The following is a 20,126-nucleotide window of genomic DNA, read 5'->3' as shown; positions in this document are numbered from 1 at the left end:
GCCACCTACGCCCAGGCCCTGTCCCACGTGGCCTCCCTAAAAGGTTAGTCTGTTCCAGCCCGTGGCCTGGTCTGGCCATCTGGTGGAGGGTGGGAGTCAACCCAGCCCCGCCTGCCATTGGCTCCCTTCTGCTGCTCTCTGTGACAGCCAGCGTCACGGTGTGTCCCCCACTGACCGCTGCACACCCAAGCATGCTGTTGAATGTGTTGTCAAGTGTCCTCCCAACAGACAGAGGGCTTGTCCTGGGGTCATTTCTGCAGAGTGACCACTGCTAGACTGCAGCTTCTTTCCCGTCCCCGGCTGCAGTTTTAGGTGCCCCCTGGAGGACTCGGTAGCCCCCTGCTACGGAGGACTCCCTGGGGTCTGTGCCGCTGGCATGCTTGCCTTCCCCAGGGACTCCAGTGCTTAAGGTTGAGACTGAGGATTTGTGGCTTGCCAGGATTTTCTCCCTGTGGCTGTCCTGACATGAAGGATGGGAACTGTCAGGCACGGTCTTTGAGGCGTGGAGGGGGTGACCCCAGGGGGGCTGCCCTGTGGGGATGTCAGGGGCACTTTCCCTCCAAGAAAGAGTTGAATCTGTGGTAACTCCTGGCACAGAGCAGTTTGTCCAAGGATCAGGCTGGGCACTGGCATGGTCTTGGAACAGAGCTGAGTCCCGCAGTGGGTCTTAGGGTATGGGGTGTCTGTCTCTGAGGTCTGAGTGCAGGGAGAAGACAGTGGACAGGGGGTGTCTGCTTCTGCTGTGCTGGAGTCTGGGGTCTCTCTCCTCTCTGGCAGGTGGGTTGGGCCCCCTCCCCCGGGGTGGCACTGCATTGCCACTGTGGAAGCAAAGTGCAGCCATGTGGAGCCCCCTAGGGACCCTGTGGGAAGGGCATCTGGGTGCAAAGTGTGCCTGGCTCCGGAGAAGCACGGAGCACACTGGAGGACAGCTTGGCTGCTGCGGGGTGTGCATGGGAGAAGGGTCGGGGTGCTGTGCTGGGTGCTGGAGGGGTGAAGCCCAGGCCTTGAAGGTCCTGGTTGCCAACCCTGGGTTGGAGGTGGCACTCCAGGTAGTCCACAGTGCTGGGGGATGCCTGGGCACAGAGCACTGGGTGGGTGCTTGAGGCTGAGCTCTAAGGTCCCTGCTCCCTGGCCTCCCGGAGCACCCTGCTGGACAGTCTGGCAGGACACACTGGACATCCCTCCTCTACTGATCTGAAATCTGAAAGGCTGCCACATCTAACGCTTTGAGAGTGCTGGTGGGTTGCTGTGAGAGACCTCTGCACCTGACCTCATGTGACAGGTGGCTGTCGCAGGGCAAGTGCACTAAACTAGCACATAGAATTACCTTCAGGCTACATGTGCAAGTCTGTGGGAAGCGTGGATGAATCTTGTGCTTAGACTTGGGTCCCATTCGGAGTATCCATATATGTATATATGCAAGTGTTCCCAAATCTGAAAAAATCTAAACCCAAGCATTCAGAGAAGGGCGATGTGGCCTGTGCAGAAGTGGGGTGGCCAGTGGGTCCCAGGAGGAGATGACCAGTGGGGTTTGGGTGTCATCCAAGGGGCTGGTGCTGGCTGCCGTGCAAATCCCACATCTAACTGTCCATCAGCCCTGTCAGCGAGGGCCAGCGCAGTTAAGAGTATCCGTGCCTTTAATATATGAGCCTGGGTTGCCCTGTGCTGGTCCCGTGAGTAGGAAGTTGTTCCCTTGTCTCCTGGCTTTGGGGTGTCTGCTGAACCCTGATAGGGCTGGAAGGAGCTAGAAGCCTAGGTGTCAGGTCAGTGAAGTGGGAGAGGTCACGGGAGACAGATTCGGGGCTGGTCCTTGGGCCCAGAGCAGTTAGACCGGGCCAGCTGGGCTGTGACTCGATCCCTTTCCCTCTGTCCTCTCCTGGGCACCTTCCCTAAGTATCTGGAGCTCGGCTGGGACCCCTGGAGTCTGCCTTGGAGCTGCCTTGAAGAAGATGAACTTCCTTTGACACTGCATTGCTGCAGGGGGCCTGGGGATGCACAGGGACCTGCAGACGCAGGGCAGGGATCACCGCCCACTCACAAAGCTGGGCGTCTTTGTGCTCGAGTGGCCTGTGTCATGTCCCCATGAGACCCCCTCTCTGGCCTGTCCACAAAAACAAGGTGCTGAGATGTCCCCAGAGCTGGGAACTCCTGAGTAGAGCGGCCTGGGTAGACATGTCTTTGCTCCCCCAAGTGCAAATGTGCTCCAGTTCACTGTCCCGGGGACGGGGACCCCATCCCTGTTTCCCACCCTCCCATCTTAGGGGGAGCAGTGGGTTGAATATCCACTTCTCCGCCATCATAAACAGCCACACAGGATGACGCTGAGGTGGGGACAGGGGAGATTTGCCACTTAGGGCTGACTTTTGGCTAAGTGGGAACAAGGAAGGACCCAGCACTGCTAGAATTTTGGAATTTTTAGAAGCTGCTAGAAATTTGCATTTTTTAAATCAGAGCATTCTCAGCTTCATTCTTTGGAGTAGTCATAACAAAGTACCACCACAGATGGCTGGATTGCAAACAACCAAGACATCCCCCTGGGCTCTGGAGTTGGGTATGGCGAAGGCCACCTTCTCCTGGTGCCTTACCGTGCTGGAAAGAGCTCGCTCCCTCTTGGGTTCATTCATCGGGGCTCAGTCCCATCCCCATGAGGGCTGCGTCCTCTAGACCTTGTCTCTCCCAAGGCCCCATTCATGGGGAGAGGTTCACACATCTTCAGCACATCACAATCACATCCTCTAGCTGTTGACCCGACTCTTTGGGCCAACCTGGTACATGTGTGGTGGCACTGGCTGGTGGCCTGCCCTCATTGAATCCCCCTGGGCTGGGAGGACTCTCTTTCTGCGTCCCTGACCCCATTCTGGGCCTTGCCTCCAGCAAGCTCCCCTCTCGGGCTCTGCCTGGCTCCTCCCAGGCTCCTCCTGTCTCTGGTTTCTCTGAGCAGTTGACACTGGCATTTCCCTCAAGGTGAGCTGAGATCAGAAGCCTCCTCTGCTCTCCTCAGGAAGCCTCAGGTCTAAGTTCTGATTGGTTCTCTCGGTGACACAGTTGGCATCACATGAGGAGCAGCCTACCTGCATGGACCAACCAGAGAATGGACTGAACAGGCTGTGACAGTGGCGATGTGGCTTGGGCTGCCTTTGGATCTAAAAGCACCTGAGCCTGTGTTTGTGTCTTTTGGAGGTAGCCCCTGTGATCTGAGGTCCCCAGGGCTGCTCTGTGGACACCCCTGGAGGTAGGTTGGCCCTGAAGCTCAGTGAGCAGCGATTTTCAGGAAGTAACACTGAGTGCATCCCAGGCTCTGCGCAGGGTGGACCCTGACCCTTGCGATCTGTGTGCGGACAGCTCCTGTCCTCTGTGGTGGTTTGGGCTCTGGAAGCATCTGGAAAGTGAGTGTGCTCTTGGGGTATGGTATTCTTCTGTTTGCATGGGGAAACTGGTTCCAGGACTTCCACAGATGCCCAAACCTGCAGTGACACAGGTCCCCCATGTGACATGCAGCACGTGAACCCTAGGCCACACTCCTGGGTGCTTTGATCAGCCTAGGTGACTTAGAATACCTGGTTCTGGGTGAATGTGACATACGTGGCTGTCCCGGTGTCAGAAGGGTACAATGACCAAGAAAGTGGAGCGTGCTCAGAGGAAATGCAGTTTCTTTCTGGGATTTTCCCACTGGTGGCTGGTCATGTCTGTGAACACAGAGTCAGCTGTGCTGGCAGTCAGGTCACTGAGCGAATGGCACTTCAGAGAGGAACAGGGACACCAGGGGCAGTCGGGATAAGCCCTGCACAGGGCAGGGTGGTGACAGCCGAGCCCAGGCTCAGCGTGTGTGGGGTGACAGGCTTGGCAGCTTGTGTGTTGCTTCTTCTATCCAAGGTGAATGCCAGTGAAACCCTCCATGGGGCATCTACACCCCACTTTTTATGTCTCTAGCACCCAGTGGGGAGATGAGCCCAGCATGTTTCTGACCCGGGCACACGGGCTGAGGAGGCAGACCCTGGATGGTGACTTTCTTGGGCAGCTGGAGAGACTGAATTTTATTCCTCAGCTGAGGGCGGGGCCTGGCTTCACGTAGCCAGAGCTGGCTGATCCAAGGTAGGGCCAGGAGAGGCCACTGCCCCTGCAGGGCCCTGCCCAGCGTGCAGTGCTGTGGATGGTGCAGGAAGCCCAGGCAGGGGCTCAGGCCGAAGTGAGTGGGACTTGGCTTGCGGAAGAGGAAGGGTCCATACAGCTCAGCTAGGGTCTCAGCCTGGAGAGCGGGAGAAGGGTTAGAGTTAGGGGACTGCGTGGAACTCACTCCCTGGCAGCCCCTGGCCCGGCGCCCGCTGTGGCCCTCAGGGGCCAGCCTCACATGGCAATCCAGGTCCCTGGGGCCTTTCTCCTTTAATTAGGAGGAATCCCAGCAGGGGCTGGAGGTGGCTGCCTGGCGTGAGCCCGGGTATCCCCCATTCTCAAGCCTTGAGCAGATGCTTGGCCCTTATGCAGAGGAGAGACAGGCTGAGTGGGCCATAAGTCAGGACGCTGGACCAGTGCTGGGCACACAGTGGGTACTCGGGATGCACTGACTGACTCCTACACCCAGCCCTTGGCCAGGGCTGCTGGGCTTTATGGGGGTTCGATTTGCACCCCAGGGTGCTTAGCCTCACCCAGCAGGACGCATTGGTCAGGCTCACAGTTAGCCAGTTTGCTGACTGACTGTTCCATGGAAACTCGAACAGGAAGGCAGAGGGACCCCACTCTGTCAGGGTGGCTTTGTGTGACAGTACTGCTTGTCTAGAGGAGAAAACACCTAGAATCTCCCTGCATGGTCTTAATGGCCGCGCCTCATTAATGAGGAGGGGTGACCTCTGGCCGGGGCTCCTGGATTTGCTGCAGGGAGGGAAGCGCTGGGGCTAGAGTGCAGGCAGGCAGAGGAGGGCCTGCTCCACGCTTGATCGGCCAGGGCATTGCTGACCAGGGGCTCTCAGGGCCGCTGGTAAAGTAGCAAATGTCAGGCCCAGGGAGGAGGTGACCCCTGCTGGCCCCGGTAAGCAGACCGGAGGCCACAGGCTGCAGCTGGAGGCTGCCTCCCTCCTGCAGGAGATGTGGGGGTGAGACGCGGGGGTGAGGGGGTAAACGGAGGTGCGGGCAGTGCAGGAAGGGAGTGTGGGCTGGCTCTCAAGTGATTCCCCAATACCCCAACATATTCCTGCCTGCAGGACTGGGGTCTGCGGTGTGCACTGGGGAGCATTTGCCACCAAGCTAGAACTGGCTGCTCGCCCCCTTATTCCTCTTTCTTAGTGTTGTGAATTAAAAAAAAAAAACACAGTTTTTCCAAGCAGTTTTGTTGTGACCCAGTCAATAGAGAATGTCACCAAGTGTCACCCAGAGCCTCAGGGATGATTTTAGGCCCCGAGGTCCTCTTTTCGGTCCACACTTGTCTTCCTGCTTCCCTTGTTCGGACCTCAGCCGGCTCCCATGAAGCAGCCAGACCCCCACCCCGTACTGGGCTCCTGACAGGGTGTCTGAGCTGAGGGGTGCAGGTGCGGGTGCACGAGCTGAGGGGTCACGCGTCACGCCACACGGCTGCAGGGATTGCACGGGTGACCGCGGTGCCAGATGTTGCTGTTGCCCACGGCATCATGGTGAATTTTCTGTCACGCACTCTGCTGTCCACGCAGGACAGAAATGTGCAGCACTGCATGAAGCGCTTAGTGGGGGCGGAGTCCTGCGCTGCAGGTTTTGTGGCGGCTCCGTCGGCCTGGTGTCTCCCTGGGGTCCTCGGCCCATGTGAACGCTGGGGATGATCCTCCCTGGCCTCCAGCAGGTCATCAAAGTTTTCAAAACTTAATTGACGGCTTGAAATGACACCTGGCCAAGAGAGACTTGGGGTGGGCAGTGCCTAAACCCCCTGCTGCTGAGTGATGCTCGGTAAACTGCTAGGTGAGTAGTTTAATACTATGGCTCCCAGGCTGGCCTCGAACTGCCAGGTCCACGCAATCCTCATGCCTCAGCCTCTCCAGTAATCTTGAGTGGAGCCAATGATATCAGTGATATCGATGATACCACCTCATTGCACTTAACACAATGGAGTAAAAGGTTTCATTGAGATATAATTAATACATGATGCAATTCATTCATTCAAGCGTGCAGTTCAGGGCCTCTTTGTGTTTGCCATCCCCAGAACCAGCTTGATCACCCCTGGCCCACTTTCCTCTGTCTCCCTGGCGGAGGACGTTTTACCACGGCCTCTGTGGATGTCCACACGCGTGGTCACCGCTAGGTCAGTGTCCTGTCCTCCCCATCCATGGTCTCGGGGCAAAGCTGTGGTTCTCACAGTGGCATTTATGGTAGTTTTTCAAGACAGCCTTTCCCAGCTGAAGGGATTGTTTTCTTGTCCTAGTTTTTATTTTAAAAAATCATGAATGTAGACAGAGAGTTGTGTTAACATGATCTGCAGCGGTTAAGATAGCTGCGTAGTTTGCGTTTCTCAGTGTATTAACACGATGAACAGTATTGGCTTTTTAAAATGTTAAACTGAATTCGCATTCCTGAAATAAATGCAGATTAGACGTGACATGTTATCCTTTTGATAGACTGCTGGATTTATTCGCTTGTGTTTTCTTTAGGGTTTTAATAGGTGTGGTCATGTGGAGACAGATCTGTGATTCTCTTTTTCTCTCTCTCTCTTTTCCTATCTTTCCCTCCTCCCTTCCTTCTTTCCTCCTGCCTGGGAATTAAACCCGGAATCTTTATGTTCAACTGCATCCCACTTCTTTTTGCTTGTTTGTTTATTTATGTTTTCAGCTTTGAAACAGTCTCTCTAAGTCACTGAACTACCCAGGTTGGGCTCGAGCTGGCGCTTTCCCTGTCTCCATCTCTCAGAGTGCTGGGATTATAGGTGTGTGCGTCGGTCTTTGCATATTTTCTTTTCTTTTCCACATATTTTTCCTGTGTGTGTCCACAGCATGCAACGCTTACATTTCTCGTGTGGCGCTGGTACCGGGCTGAACCCACCTCGCCCCCCTTTTTCAGCCTCTTCCCCCCGCTTCCTCCATCTCTCAGTCTCCTTCCCATCTGAGAATAATCCACCCTTCGACTTCCTGTTATCTATCTTTGTTTTGCTCTTTATTTTTCATTTGAGTTTGTTATATAAGAGAAACCGTAATGCAAGCGTCATTTCACGCAACACTACGGTCTCAAGGGACAAATGGCTCGTTTATCCTTATTGGTTGCTACAGCCATGGTTTAGGTGATGACACCAGGGACAGAAGCATGTCTGTGTTCACCAAGAAGCCCCCCGAAGGTGTCTTCCTCTGAAGGTGCTTCTTGCATTGCTGGTCGAGGAGTGAGCCCTGGACACAGAGGGCTCTACACTGTGCACTACGCCAGTAGCGGCTTCAACCGCTCAGATTCAGGGTCTCCCCAGGCTCTGCTGGGCAATTCCACAACTGCTCCTGCTCAGGGTCTCCCGGGAGGTACCGTCACAGGGCAGCTGCGTCTGGTGTCAATCAAGTGATATTGCACATCTACTGCTGTGACAGGGCAGAGCCAAGGCCCCCTCTCCACGTGGCTTTTCCTGGGTGGGCTCAGGCAGGGTTGGGTGGGGCCTGGGTTCCCTCGGAGGGGTGGGAGAGGAGGCTGCTCAGATGCACCACTCAGACCAGCACAGGTAGCGGCTCCTTCCTGCTGTTGGGCCTCGGGAGGGGCCCCTCTGCAGAGTCCCTGCAGCTGACCCTGGCCCTGCGCCCTTATCGCTGGCCTCTTGTTGGGCTTCAGTGGCTACAGGGCTTCATTCCACAGCCACTGAGCCTCCACAGACTCTGAACATCCCTAACAGCAGGAGCTGGCTGGCTGAGGTGAGCACAGACTCTCACTCAGGAGCTGGTCACCTGCTCCCAGAGTGTGCAGAAGGGTGGGGGTGCCCTCTGTGGAGCGGGAGAAGGCTTCCCAGAGCCTCTGAGCCAAGCTTGAAGGATGTGTAGGAGTTCAGGCTGAAAAGCAGTATGATGAAGCTTAATGACTGGGTCACCATAGGCATATTCTGGGCTCACCTGTGACGCGAGGGTCACAAGGGTCATGTGTAGTGGTTCTATCATTGTGTCCCTGTGCTCAGCATGCCCGAATGTCCAGAAAATGCTGGCCATTGTGGTGAGGGTCAGGATGCAAGGCTGGGAGGTGGCCTGGGAGCTGTTTAGGGGTGGAGGGCCCTGTGTCCTGTAGACCTTGGCCTGTTTCTAGGGGTTCACATGCTTGGAGCTAATGCCAGAAGATGAATTGTTTTAGTAACTTTTCTATTGCAGTGATAAAATACCCGGTATACTCAATTTACAAGAAGGAAAGGTTGTTTTGGCTCAGGGTTTCAGGGATTCAGTCCATGGTTGCTTGGTCCTGTTGTTTGGGACCCATGGCCTCCCAGTCCATCGTGAGCTGCTCCCTCCATGGTGGTCAGGAGACAAAGAAGGAGGAGGAAGAGGGATGGGATCCTAGCACCTCCCTCAAGGCCGCACCTCCAGTGACCTAGGTTCTGCCCCCAGGGCTTCACCTCCTAAAGTTCCCCTCCCCCCATGGCTCCATAAGCTGGGACCAAGACCCAAGCTATAGAGGGGTGGAAAATCTAGCCTAGAATCATGTGCTATGCTGCTCTGTGGGGTCCTTCCGTTTGGGGGCTGTTCATATGGCTTATCTGACCCTGCAAAGGGTGCAAACAGGAAAAGGATGTCCACGCTGGTCCTGAGACTGCCACAGTGCCAGGTCGCTGAATGTTAAGTGGACCTGGCTCCTGCCAATGAACGCGTGCTGAGTGAATAAGTGAAAGCTGAGACCCTGAGCTTAACGCAGCAGGTGGGGTTAAGGCCGAGGTAGGATGAGAGGCAGTGGAACTGAATGAACCTGCCAAATTATCCTGAGGAGTCTGGGCACCAATCAGATGAGTGAACTGTTGTGATCCCAGTGTTTCTTTCCATGAGGTGCTAAGTGGCCTGGGCTGTGATCCCAAGGAGCTACAAAGTGCTCAGGAAGAGCGGCTTCTCCCTCCCTTCCTCCTTTCTCGAGATCCTCACAGAGAGTTTGTTTTGTACCAAGTGGAAGAGCTTGGGCTAGGGGCATGGGAGCGGGGCAGGAGGAGGCCGCTTACGGTGAGTTTGGCAACAAGGAGGCCACACAAGCAAACATAATTTGTGCTGCAAAGACCTGAAGGTCATAGACAGGAGCAGGAGGCGGCACTTCAGGGTCTCTTGGTGAGGGCAGTGTGACAGAAATGATCTGGCCGTGCAGTGCATCGGGGCGTCATGAGCAGGTATTCAGCAGCAGCTGAAAGTGTGTTCCGAATTGCAGGCTTAGTTACTCTCTCATTGCTGAGACCAAATATCCAACACCTGAAGTTAAAGGGCAAAAGGTTTATTTAGCTTACAGTTTGTAGAGGTTTCAGTCCATAGTTGGCTGGCTCCACGGCAGGGTGGCACAGGGAGGCAGAGGGACAACTGTTCGTGGTGGTGGAAGACAGCAAAAGCATTCAGTCCCTTATATCATCTGCAGGCTGCCTGCCCTAGGGTGGGTGGAGCACTCCTACCTTATCCTAGCCAGGACTACGGCAAACCAACCAGTGGACTGATTTCCAGTCACACATCTTTAATCCCAGCATCACATAGTCTGAGTCCAGCCAGGTGGGGAGGACCTTTTCAGATCCCCCGAAAAGCCTCACCACCGTGACTATAGGAGGCTTTGCCAGACAGCTAGCCCCAAGCTTTAACCCAGGCCCCTGAGCGCTCAGGAATGGGCACAAAGACTCACAGCGTATGTGCGCCCCTGCATTCATCCATTTATTTATTTTGTTGTCTCATACATCCATGCATTCATTTTCTGGTTTGACTTCTTGGTTTAACCAGGATTTCAAGAAGGAAACAGGGCTCCTCAGTTCCGGCCACCCCTACCACGAGCCCTCATCTACCGCATGATGGGAATGCACACTGGGTAGAGCGAGACAGAACTAACTTAATTTTTCCTGTCAGTCTCTGTAGTAGATCAATTAAGCTGCCAAGGAGATCAAATATTTCAGACTGTATTTATTACATTAAGTATTTATGTTCAAGCCAAGCCTTTAAAGCATGATGTCATAGAGGAATGCAGGCCGATTAGATCAATTCAGCAGAATTTGCTGTAACTTAATGGAAATCTAATTGTGTGTTTTAATTTAGTGTCCAGGAGATAGTATGTTCTCCCACCAAAATATTCTCAGGCTGCATTTAAGGGTCAGATAACTCTGTCGTGGATTTTGGTGGTGGTGCCTATTGGTTGGGCTACATAGGTGTCATGATCATAAGCCTGGATTAGTCAGTGCAGCATCACTGTGACAAAATCTCCAAGACAAACAGCTTATAAGGAGGAAAGGCTGATTTTTGCTCACAGTTTTAGAGGTTTCAGTCCATGATCAATTAAGCTGCCAAGGAGATCTTTTGGACCTGTGAGGCAGGAACAGTGTGGTAGGGAGTGTGTGATGGAGCAAAGCCACTCACCTCGAGTAGGATGGGACGTGGGGGAGGGGCTAGGGTCAGTAGTCCCTAGGGACCTCACGCAAGCCACGCCCCCAGTGACCTCACTTCCATCAGGCCCCACCTCTTAAAGGTTCCAACAGCTCTCAGTGGCCCCTTCAGCAGGGACCAAGCTTTCTATTTGTGGGATGTGGGTAGATACGGAAAATCCAAGCCACAGTGGATCCAGTGGGTGCTCTGGGGGAATTTCATGGCTTGTCCTCCACTCCATGTCTGGTTAACAGCAGGCACGTTGTTAGCCATCTCAGCTTCTTCACTGGTTTTAATCTTGGCACCTTCAGAGGGTCTCTGTCCTAAAGGAGAATGTCGGTCCCCATGGGCTGAATGGAGGAGCCAGGGAAGCACAAGTCATCACAAGGGCACTTTTTAGTGACAGTAATATATGGGCAGTTTAGAAAAAGGAGACAGTACAACAAGATGCAAATAAAAAGCCACAATACCCAGAATCCACCATTAGACTTTGGTATTGGTGCATCTTTTAAAATCTTATTTTTTTTTTTTTTTTTGGTCTTTTTTTGTTTTTATCGGTACCAGGGATCGAACTCACGACTGCCTGATTCCAAGGCAGGCACTTATGCCGCTGAGCTAAATCCCCAGCCCCTAAAATCTTATTTTTAAATATATGTATTTATGTACATATCTCTGATAAACATACATTTTATAACTTACTTATAAAATAAAGCTTTAGAATTTGTTTGCGTTTTGTATTTATAAGGAAATTTATGTGTGTAGTAAGTTTGTGTGTCTATTCAATACCAAATGAGCATGGATATGGATCTACGTGTACATATACATGTATACTCTGTGTGCATGCGGTCGGCCCCCAGAGTTGAGGATTCCGTATCCGTGAATCCAGCCAACCACAGATAGAAAACCTTTGATAAAATATTACATCTGTAGTGGACATGTGCAGATGTTTTTCTTTCATCGTGCTATAAAAAATACAAGTATTGACGTAGTATTGACGTGGTGTTAGGTATTGTAAGTAAAAGCACACAGTAGAATGCGTAGGTTACACGCAAATATCATGCAGTTTTATGTAAGCAGGGGTGTGGGAACTGATCTGTGGATACTGAGGGATGGCTGTATGTGTATGTAATGTTATATATATTTATGTACGGGTGTAAGTGAGTGTGTGTGTTTCAATTTACAAGAAGTGATCAAATTACAGGGTGAATTAAAAATTTTGCTATAGTAAAAGACACCTTAAGTTCAAATGGAGAGGAAGGGTTTTGAGAGGAATTAGTGACCATGCATCTTTTGCTGTAATAATTTTTTAAAAATATGTAAACATTCACTGTATTTGTCAGTCACACTGCTGTCTGTCCATCTGTCCATCCATCCATCCATCCATCCATCCATCTGTCCATCCATCCATCCATCCATCCATCCATCTGTCCATCCATCCATCCATCCATCCATCCATCCATCCATCCATCCATCCCTATGATGGGGCTGTAGTAACAACACACCATAAATGGAATGGCTTATAAGCAGCTGCAGTTTATTCCCACTGATCTGGTCACTGGTCTCTCAAGTCAAGGTGCTGGCTGGGTCACAGACACATGGTGTCTTCTTGCTGTGCCCGAGTCTGGAGGGGCACCAGGCAACTCTCTGTAGTCTCTTTTATAAAGGCCCTCGTGGCTTAACCCCTTCCCCAAGCCCCCTCCCTCTCCGTTCCTCCACCTTGGAGGTTAAGGCTTTAGCCTTCAAACTGGGGGGAATCCAGCTTCCAGCCTGCACTCTGTGAGGGCACTGTAAGCTCCAACACCCAAACGGGATCACGCTGACTGCCTGTTTCCTAACCTGCTTTCTAAACCTGGTATTTTGCATCTCTTTGCTGTGATGTTGTCTCCTCATAATGTCCTATTTAGGTGACTGCAGCTATCCAGCCAGCGTCCTGTTATCGGGCCAGTGGACAGTTGGTAGCCTGTCATTGTCCTATCTCACATGGGGATAACTTCCTAGCTACTTTACTGTGTGTCTTTCATGATTATAGATTTTTTGATAGATTAAAAACATAACCAAAACAGCCAGGCTTCCTCCTCAACAGTCTCTTGTGCGGGATGTAATCTTGCTCACGCTTGGAGGACCTCACAGAGGAGCAGACCCAGCTGGGAGGAGGCATGGGAAGTGTCCCTGAGCAGGAGGGCGTGGCCCCCAAAGCTGGTTCTCTGCAGGGACAGCACCTTTTTGCTGGTCTGGTCTATCTGGGTGCCCTAAGAGGTGCAGAATGAGTTGAGGTCTCCAGGGCTCAGTGACTAGAGCTGAATGTTGAAATAAGCTGTGACCTGAGTCACCCTTTAATTTGCATAGTTTCCATTAGCAATGGTAGCTTGAGGGCTGGAGGCTCTTGTAATCCACAAATGAGCCCCCAAACTCGAGTTCAAAATATGAGACAAAAACGTATTTTAAAAAGCAGCTCTGGTTTATTTTATCCTGGGCACAGCAACACAGTGCAGTTGGAGATTGCAAAAGCTATGTGTTGCTCCTCCCTACTTGCCGCCTTTAAGTACCTAACACAGTTTACAAAGTAAGGGGGTATGGGGTGGATCAAGAAAACTGCTTATGAGGAACACCTTTGTTTTCCTTAGCAGAGGCTAGTGATCTAGCAGTAATTAACATTCTGTGTCAGCTTATTCTAGCATCACATCTGTTACTTGTAGAGGGCAACAATAGTTAACATATCAATTAGGTAAGATTTTTAGGGATTTACAACTCTTTACAGAGGGGAGCATTGATTAACATATCAATTAGGTCACCCAGAGGGGGGAAAAATGCAACAGAACAGTAGGCCACATTACAATTATTTTGATATAATACAAATATAACAAAGCTCTTTTTGCTAGTGTACAACAGAGGCCAGGTGCTCTGTGGGTTTTGTCCCAAAGGCAAGTGTGCCAGCTTGAAGAGCTCAAGTGCTCTCTGCATTTTCAACTGACACTTTGGGCTTAGTGGGATGCAGTGTTATCGTAAGTCACGAGAACCCCTTGATCCCTCAAAGGCTCATGAAGGTGCTGGGACCACATTGCTGTGGGCAGGTGGCAGGTGGAGACAACTGGTGACTTGTTGGTGCTGGGAGATGGCAGGGAAAGCAGGGACAGAGGTGTCTCTTGATGGCCCGCCCATCACAGAGAGGAGAAAGACTTCCACCTTTTTTCCCCTTTAGTTCTGCCTCTATGCAAGCCAGCTTTGCCTGTGTGGGTCACTGCAAACTCTTGCGAGGTCATGCTGAGCCACACCTGCAAAGGACTGTTGGATATGTGGGTGCAGATTGTTGTTGACTGTGCTCCCTGCCCTGGGAAATGCCAGCTTGTTGGAGTCGAGCTTGTCTGTTCCCAGACCCAGGCCTCCATCCTTGCCCTCACCCGGGCAGAAGGATGAACTTTTGGTGGCCTCCAGGTCCTCCTCGCCATGGTCAGTGGCTTCTTGCTGTAGCTTAGACACTGACGTCCCTGGCAAGCCAAGGCCCCTCTGGTGGACACAACAGTTGATGTCTGGATGTGGGTGTAGAGGACTCGGGTGGCCTTGAGAGCTGTGATCTTGGTTATCAAAACCATGGCATGTCCTTTAGTCCCTGACCTGGCAGTGGGGAGGGCCCCAGGGACCCTGGGGGTCTTTGGGGGCAGTAGCAGCCAGGCGGGAAGCTCAGTGCCTTTGTATGTTACTTAACTTCCTGGGATGCTTTGGCTGGAACTCCCTGTGACCCTAATAGGCTTTTGAAAAAAATCATTATTATATTTTCAAAAGTATGCTTAACATAAATTTTACCATCTTAATCACTTGAAGTATACATTTCACTATAAAGTGCATAGTGAGCCCTGTAGGCCTGGTATCTCTGGATCCAAACATCTGTGGACAGAAGATATTTGGGGAAACCGCATCTGCACTGAACCTGTGTGAACTCCCCAACGAGTGTTCTTTGAGCCAGATTGCTACGGACAGCGCGTTAGTACCACGGTGGGGAGGCAGGCTGTCTGCAGGTGAGGTCCATAGCAAGGCTGGGTCATTTTCTCCTGAGACACTTGTGTATCCTGGGATTTAGGGAACCCCTCCCCTGTGGCTACAGCTCAAGACTGATGCTCAGGACAGTTTCCATTGAACTCCAGCTCTCCAATCCCCCTGCCCTGGTGGCCATCCCTGTGCCTCCTTTCTCTGTGATGGTCCCAACTCCTATATGGACGTGGGGCCACAGAGCGTCCACTCCTTTGTGATGGCCCCTTTATGTTTCGTCTGTGTCCAGCAGGCTCATCCATATCGTGGTCTGTCCCGGGGTCCTTGGTTTTAAAGCAGCATTGCTCCAGTCTGCATGGACACTCATAGTTTCTGACCACAGGGGCCTCTAGAGTCCTTGAGAGTTGGTCCCAGCTTCTATGGGTGGAGGTCATGGGTACAAGCTCTCCAGCCGTGGTTCCGTGAGTGCATGAATTTCCCTTAATCTCCCAGTCTGGTTGCAAAGCCAGGAGTGTCACTGCTGGTGGCTTTTCTGGGGTCCACTGCGGGTAACTGCACAGCCATATATGGTGGCTCAGGGCAAGGGACTCTGTCACTTCTGCAACCTACAGGCAGTTGTCACCCTGAATGTCACACTGGAGCAAGGCCAGGCTGGGGCAGGAACCAGGCTGTTGACACCGGGCCACTGGCCCAGGACTCAGCCATGGCCCATCCCAGAACCTGACAGAGAGCCCGGGTCCCCAGCCACACTCCTCTGGGGCCTTCAGCACGTGGCAGCCCAAGGTTGCGTGGACCCTTGCTGACCTCTCAGATGTGCCTGGTCACCTCCATTTGTCTCTTTCTGATACTCATTTATGATTAGAGTTCTATTTCTGAGTTTAGGGGCAATTCATGTTGGCTGTAGAAATGTGGGAAAAGATCTGAACAGATGCAGAGAGGAAATAAAAATCTTTGGTGGCCCCCACCCAAGAGGGACCCATCTTCAATACTCCAGTCTCCCCCTCCAGGCTTCTCCAGCAGGTACCCTTCGGAAGGGCATGCAGGGGCCAAGAGCCTGGGGATCCCCACCCTCAGGAAGGCTTCTGGCTCCAGGGTCTGGTGCCAGAGGGTGCAGTGACACATGCCCAGGCTGGTGGCCAGCCCAGTGTAGGGCCAGGGAGCAGGTCAGCACCCCATGCACTTGGCCTTGGCCACCTGTCTTGTGCTCCTCTTGGTGTCTGCTCCCTGCTGTGTGGCCATTGTGTCAAACTGAGGCACTTAGCCCTCCCCTGGCACCCAGGCCACTGAGGGCTGGTGTCCCCTCAACTGGTTGTCATGGTGATGAGAAGTGATGGTGGATAGTGGCTTCTTTTCACTCCAGAGCAGAAGCAGAATAATGAAAGACGGGAAAGATTCGCAAACAGTGCGCAGACCTGTCCTTGGGGAGGAGGATGGGGACATTCCAGCTGTCCCTGAAGGCTGAGCTCCAGAGGTGGCCCTGATCTGGGTGGCTTCAACAGCTCCATGGACTCTGGCTCATTTCTCTTGCCCTTGCCCCCAGAGTGGCTGCCAAGGGGATTCCACATCATGGCAGACAGGAGGCAGGCAGGAGGGGGCCTGGGACCTTGTTCTTAGTGCAGACCTGGACCCCAGATCAAGGCTGCCCGAGAGGCTGTGGTTGGGTAGGGGGTTGACCAGGGCACTGAGCCTGGCCATTGCCTCATTCTCAGATTTTGCTCCACCTAACCTCAAGGCCAGGCCACATCTAAGGGACCTGAGCAGCAGATGCTTAGGCCCAGACAGGTCAGTACTGGGTCCTGACAGCTTCTTAGAGACAGCAAAAGCTACCTTACAAATTGAAAGAAAATCGAACGTTTTCTTTACTGTAAAGGAGCTACGTCCTTTCTCTTGAGCTTTGCTTGGCTTCTTTAATCTGGGACCACCCACCCTCCTTTCATGGGGTCACTGACTCCTCTGTACATTTAGAGTACCCAGAAAGTGTCCCTCAGTGAGTGCTCGGGGAGGGTAGGATGCTTTTCGACACCTTGGTCCTCATGATCTGTGACACAGCGGTGCAGGCCTAGGTCCGGCCTGAATCCACAGGGCTGGGTTGAGGAGTGAGGTCAGCCAGGTCTCCTGGCACTGTGGGGACCTGTGGGGCCCTCAGCAGATCACTGGGGGTTCTGTAGGAATTTTGGGGGTCCTGAGCACTTCCTTCTCCCTCTAGCCTGGAAATGTAATCCACGTGCCATGCCCAGCCCTCAAACAGTGGTAGGACCCTGATGGGCTGTTGTCTCTCCCCGGTGCAGGTGGCCCACTCTGCTCCTGCTGTGTCCCGGACCCCATGGGACTGTCCTTCCTGCCCACCTACGGCTGCCAGAGCAACCGCACGGCCAGCGTGGCAGCTCTGCGCATGAAGGCCCGGGAGCACTCGGAGGCCGTGTTGCAGTCTGCCAACCTCCTGCCGCCCGCCAGCAGCAGCCCCGGCCCTGCCACCAAGCCCGCTCCCCCCGACGGTGGCCAGGACAAGACATCGTCTGTCAAGGACCAGAGCGAGGGCGAGCCGGGTGTATGAGCCGGCAGGGCCCCGCTGCTTCCGCCCCTCCTGCCCGCTGCTTCTCCCTGCCTTGGCCCTGGGGACCCTCGACAGCAAGGACAGCCTGCAGCCAGGCTCTGTGGGGGCCCAGGAGGGGAAATCAAGGCCGGCAACTCTCTGGGTGCTTGGAGAGTCCCTCTGGGGTCCCGCTGGTGGGCTGTGTTGTCCTGGCCTCTTAAGTGATAGGTCACCACGGGCCAAGGTGGCACTGGAGTGGCCTCTGGTGACACCCCTTAGAGGAAGGTAGATGGACTCACATCACCAGCCCTCCCTTCCCTTCCCAGACAGGTGTCCTTGGCCCCTTCTGTCAGCCGGATCTCAGGGCGTAGGCTGTCTCCCTGGTGTGCAATGGAGCAATCTGTCACATTGTTCGAAAACCATCACCAACTGTGCTTCCCTGGGCTGGGGAGAGAGCAGCAAGCCCGTTCTCCATGGGGAGTGTAGACTCAGGGTGGGCAGGACGGGGCGGGGTGGGCGGGAAAGGGCCCCGGAACACAGCCTTCTCTGGGTGCACAGTTCATGGCTCTCACAGGCAGAGCTGCCCCTGGCTCTGGAAGCCGCCCAGCTGACTCTGGGGCACAGAGCATGTTGAGCCCCCAGCACTGAAGCACCCTGCGGGCCACATCTGTCCCCTGAAAAGACCTGGAAGTGGGCAGGGGTGACTCACTGTAGACCAGCTGTCTGGCCCAGGAAAAGGGGAGACTGGAGTGAGCGGGAGCCCAGGACACCTCTGAAAGCTGCTGGCATCTGGTTCACCACCTTTCCTGGAATTCCCGGTGCCGCCTGTGGGAAGCTCGTTACAAGAGGGGAAGGAAATACAGTGATGGTGTCACAGTCACTGGCATGTGCAGAGATGGAGCCCAGGCAGGTGGCTTCCTCCTGGGCGCCGCGCATCCTTTCCAGGGGGCCGAGTGTCACGGAGGGTTCTGTTGCTGCCCAGCATGGCTGTCTTCTCTCGTGTGGATGATGACCTTGAAGACATCAAAGGGAAAAAGTGCAATAGCCTGAGCCCTGTCCTCGCCCGGTGCCCAGAGGGTCACAATCTGGTGGCTTTTGCTCATGGGGTTCCATTGCAAGCAGTTACTGCTTTCATGAAGGTCCTTTCCGTTCAGTTACAATCAGAAGGTTCTACGTTCACATCCCCCCCCCCTCCTTTTTCCCCTCCCCGGATCCTCTACACCCCATAATCCTCCTGAGTGTATCGTGCCTCGTCCATGATTCCTGCAAAGCTGTTGATAAAACACGTTGTCTCCTTTAAAAAAAAAAAAGTCAGCTCCTTCCTCCTGCTGTATTTTGCTTGTTGAGTACAGAGATGGAGCGATTTGCCAAAAAGCGGCAAAGTAGCTTCCGGTCCCTGTAATTACGAATGTTCGGTTGAGCAATGTAAGCTCCAGCCCTTATGCACACTAACTCTTCAATCTAATTGTTTGATTAAACTCGTATTTCCTCCAGAAAGGTACATAAATAAGTGAACTGTTGGGCAAATTAAGAATACTTAACAGCATTGCATCCGAAAAGTAGTTACGCTGATTAAATTTTGTGTCCTTGAGGACTTTCAGGAAATTACTTTTGATCGTCAATAACACAATTAAGTAAACTACACACACATTAGCATGAATAATTGATAAGAAATTATGTATTACCACGAAGCACTGATTTAATAATTCATGACGAGACACTCTAGTGACTGTGCAGAACTGGGTAACATCGGAAAAGTCTGCCTGATGTTTCGGAAAGGGAAAAGCAAGCCCCGGACCTCTACAGAGCTATGAGTACTTAGTTTTGGTGTACAAAGGCAAACAAAAGTAACCGATGCATGCTGTAGTTTCTGTTTGTTTAAATACCCAAATAAATATAGAGGAGTCCAGAGAGAGCCACGCAGCCCAGGTCCTGTCTTTGTTCTTTTGGCTGGGTGGGGTCTGTTCCTCCAGCGCCCAGTGTGCCGAGGGAAAGCTTTCGGAAACTTTCAGGTGGGGGGAACTTCGAGGCCTTGGCTCGGGAATCTTTTAGCAAGCCAGCAAGCCCTGCGCAAGCCAGCGCCCCACCCTCAGGCGACCTCGGCTGCAGGAGCCCGGCCTGTCTCCAAATGGGTGGACGTGGCCTCGCCAGACCCCTGGGCCCCTCCTCGGCCAAGGCTCCTTTTGAGAAGCCATCAGCAGGGTTCTGTGTGCCGCCTCCTCTGCAGAAGCTCACAGAGTGGCTGTATTTTTAAAAGGCAGCAGGGCTTCAGGCTGGGAAGGAGGCTCAGGCCCTCAGATGGAAGGATTGAGTAACTATTATTATTCATTTATTAGTTGGAGCACTCTGAGAATGCTTTTAATGTACTCCGGGCTCAGGCACAGCGGCCAGCATGGTTCAGGTGGGGGGCTGCCAGGGGAAGCAGCAGTGGGGGTGACAGGGTCTGTACTGGTGGGTCTCAGAGCTGCCCCCCAGCTGGGGGACACTGGAGGACTCACAGTGTTCCCCAGCTGGCACTTGTTTTAGGGACATCTGTGCCTGGGCTCTCAGCTGGCTGGGACGGGCTTCCTTCAAGCCTGCCACTGTCTCAAAGCCTGGGAATCAGCTCAGGTGATCTTGTTCAGTCCCATACTGCACATGCAGCTTGTGTGTCCCATATCAGAAAATCTGATGTCCAAAAGACTCCAAAATCCAAAACTTTTTAAGTGCTATCATGATGCCATAGCGGAAAGTTTCACACTGTGAAACTTAATATTCCATGCACAAAATACTTACAGACTCCTTCAGGCTGAGTATGTGTATGGAACATACATGAATTTTACGGGTAAGTTTGGGTCTTATCCCCATGATATCCCTTTCTATACGTGCAGACATTCCAGAATCCGGAATGTTCTGAAATCTGAAGCACTTCCGGTCCCAAGCATTTTGGGTAAGGGGAGGTCTGCAACTGTTTTTGTTTCACTGAGAGGGCAGCTGAGGTCAGGAGGGTTGGGCAGCCTTTCCCAACTTCCAACGTGAGGGAGCTCAACCCCATGCCAGCCACAGAGCCAGGGCCTCACACATGAACTGTTGGAATTAACCAGCTTGTCTCTAAGACCCCAGAGAGCAAAGAG

At 53.0% G+C, this 20,126-nt stretch overlaps 1 protein-coding gene across 1 annotated transcript in view; it reads left to right on the top strand.

Annotated features, from left to right (window-relative positions):
- Window positions 1-17,495, top strand: part of Drgx (dorsal root ganglia homeobox) — a 25,336-nt gene extending 7,841 nt beyond the window's left edge. The window contains exons 5-6 of the mRNA XM_003466130.4: window positions 1-43; window positions 16,769-17,495. The exon at window positions 1-43 is cut by the window's left edge and continues 70 nt beyond it. Of these exons, the coding sequence (XP_003466178.1) occupies window positions 1-43; window positions 16,769-17,034 (309 nt within the window). The 3' untranslated portion in view covers window positions 17,035-17,495. The remainder of the gene's footprint in view (window positions 44-16,768) is intronic.
- The last annotated feature ends 2,631 nt before the right edge of the window (window positions 17,496-20,126 follow it).

Source organism: Cavia porcellus, unplaced genomic scaffold, assembly GCF_034190915.1.
Source record: "Cavia porcellus strain 051 isolate PalLab524CR breed Dunkin Hartley unplaced genomic scaffold, mCavPor4.1 scaffold_23, whole genome shotgun sequence".
Lineage (NCBI taxonomy): Eukaryota > Metazoa > Chordata > Mammalia > Rodentia > Caviidae > Cavia > Cavia porcellus.
This window is presented reverse-complemented; position numbering and strand designations above follow the sequence as displayed.